The sequence below is a fragment of the Lycium ferocissimum genome, chromosome 2 (assembly GCF_029784015.1).
Source record: "Lycium ferocissimum isolate CSIRO_LF1 chromosome 2, AGI_CSIRO_Lferr_CH_V1, whole genome shotgun sequence".
NCBI classification, from domain to species: Eukaryota; Viridiplantae; Streptophyta; class Magnoliopsida; order Solanales; family Solanaceae; genus Lycium; species Lycium ferocissimum.
Genome location: NC_081343.1, coordinates 40,666,271 through 40,668,465, shown reverse-complemented (window position 1 = coordinate 40,668,465; position 2,195 = coordinate 40,666,271). Strand labels below are relative to the sequence as shown.

The following is a 2,195-nucleotide window of genomic DNA, read 5'->3' as shown; positions in this document are numbered from 1 at the left end:
AATTACATTATCCGTTAATCGCCTTAAATTAATGCTTTAAATAATGCATGTTAAGTCACTTTGTGCTTCTTAATCTCAGACAAGAATCAAATGAACACTGACCCGACCCATCAGTCCATAGTCCCTACTACACTGCCATTCCTCTCTTTTTTCTCTGACAAATAGCCACAGAAATTTATACAGTTCCTTATTGCAGACATGCAAATTTTTTAATAACTTAGTAAAAAGCAAACAACAGAAAAAAGTGTAAAAGTAAAACAAAGAAACAGAAAGGAAAGGAATAAATGCTCATCAGTTATATCATGTCAAGAAAAAAAAAAATGGAAAAAAAGGGGTAAGGGAGGATTAAAGATCTAAAAAAAGTGCCTGAATCAAATGAGATATTAGTAGCATAATTTACAAAAAGAAAAATTAACAAATTAAATTGCTCGTTGGAACAATCTTGATTTCCATTGTTATACCTCATCAAGCTGAGCACTAATCTTTACGAAACAAAGGAGGATAAAAACAGCTCTAAAAACAAATAAACGTGGCTAATAGTACCAGCTTCGACTAATTCTAGTTAAAACCTTATTTCTCCTCTTTTTTTTTTTTTTTCCATCTACTTAAATCAAGATGAAGAAGAAGACCCATTAGTAGCAACAACACTATCACTTGTGTGAAGTTGGTGAATTATCCCAGCTTGAATATCCTTGTTGTTGTCACTGTTGCTTTCTTGATTATTATGATGATGAAACTCCGAGTCGATGCTGCTGTTATTATGCGTGTTATTTCTACTAACAATACAAAACCCATTAACGTTGTTGTTCGTGTTACCATTGTTGTTGTCGTGTTGATCTAATTTCTTCCCAAAAGTGTTCTTGTTATTATGCATCCATACTTTCAAAACACCCTTTTCAACTCCAATTTCTTTACAGAAACTGTTAACCAGATCTTCATCTCTCTTCTGCATTTTCCACTCAACTCTCTCAGCAAATTCAAGCATTTTCACCTTCTGATCTGATGTGAACTTCGTTCTAAAACGCTTCCTTCCATTAGAATTATTAACTACCGGAGCTGAATTCGGGTTCAGGTTCGGGTTCGGGTTCAGGTTAGGGTTTTTATCAAAGCCAGCACTTAATGCTAAGAGCATATGCGGTGCAGAAGCAGGATAATAAGCTGATGAAATGGGCGGTGGAGATGGTGAATTAGGGCTACTGTGGTCCCCACGTGGGGGTGGTGGGGGTGGGTGGTGGCGGTGGTGGGGTTGGTATTCAAGTGCTGACGTGGCGATGGGTGGTGGAGGGACCACAACAAGCGGTTCATCAGGTTCACGGCGGTGGAAATTGCGGTGACATCCACACGCGGCGCATTTCAAGGATGTCGGATCAGTTGGGTTAGCTGTTGGTGAAGGCATAAATTCACCACAACCATCAACAGCATGACCACCTATGCTAGCAGCATGGTTCTTTAGACATTCTTTGTAGATAATTACGACGGGATGGTGATGATGTTGGTGATGGTGAAGGGTAGGGTGATTTTTGCGTTTAAGGACACCATTACTGAAAGGCAAAGGTTTCAGTTTTTGGATCTGAGTTGGGGTTTCAATTTCAGGTTCTTGAGTAGTAGTAGTAGTAGTGGTGGTTGTGGTTGTGTTGTTGTTGGTTAAGTCCATAGCTGATGAAACATCTACTCTCTTTATCTCTTTTCTTAAGAGTTTAGTAGTAGATGATTAGATTTAGGGTCAAGAGTTCAAACAAAAAAGGAACCATCCTTATTCATGGGGAAAGGTTAAGAAGAGGGCTTTAGTAAGTGAGAAGAGAATAGATGAAAAAGAAATGAAGCGTTTGTGTTTAGGTTTTGTTTTTGGGTTTGGGTTGATGAAGATGATGATAATGAGGATATGACTAGTGATGACCCTAGATAATAAAAAGGTAAACTTTGTGCTTTTGATCCTTCAACTTATGACATGCTATAACTTTGGCCCTTATAATTAATAGATTATAATTCCTTTTTGTTTTCATAGTGGTGTCCAAGCAAACGGCGTGTGTTATCTCCATCAACACAAATATCATGTAATTTTGTATATCACGGTTTGGACAGATGCGAGGAAATCATCAGGTGTCTGCGTCTCCGCTAAAATTTGTACCTCAAATCTCATGGATCTTAATTCACTTCAATAAAAGACCATATTTTTAAAGAATTCAAACAAGCAA

General features: G+C 37.7%; 1 protein-coding gene across 1 annotated transcript; it reads right to left on the bottom strand.

Annotated features, from left to right (window-relative positions):
- Nucleotides 1-363: 363 nt before the first annotated feature.
- Nucleotides 364-1,881, bottom strand: LOC132037552 (zinc-finger homeodomain protein 9-like). The gene has a single exon (XM_059428083.1). It carries the CDS (start codon nucleotides 1,652-1,654, stop codon nucleotides 611-613), a length of 1,044 nt encoding a protein of 347 aa, XP_059284066.1. The 5' UTR covers nucleotides 1,655-1,881; the 3' UTR covers nucleotides 364-610.
- Between the last annotated feature and the right edge of the window lie 314 nt (nucleotides 1,882-2,195).

What these genes read in the sequence shown, in the direction of transcription:
- LOC132037552 (XM_059428083.1), bottom strand. Translation starts at nt 1,654, where the DNA reads ATGGACTTAACCAACAACAACACAACCACAACCACCACTACTACTACT.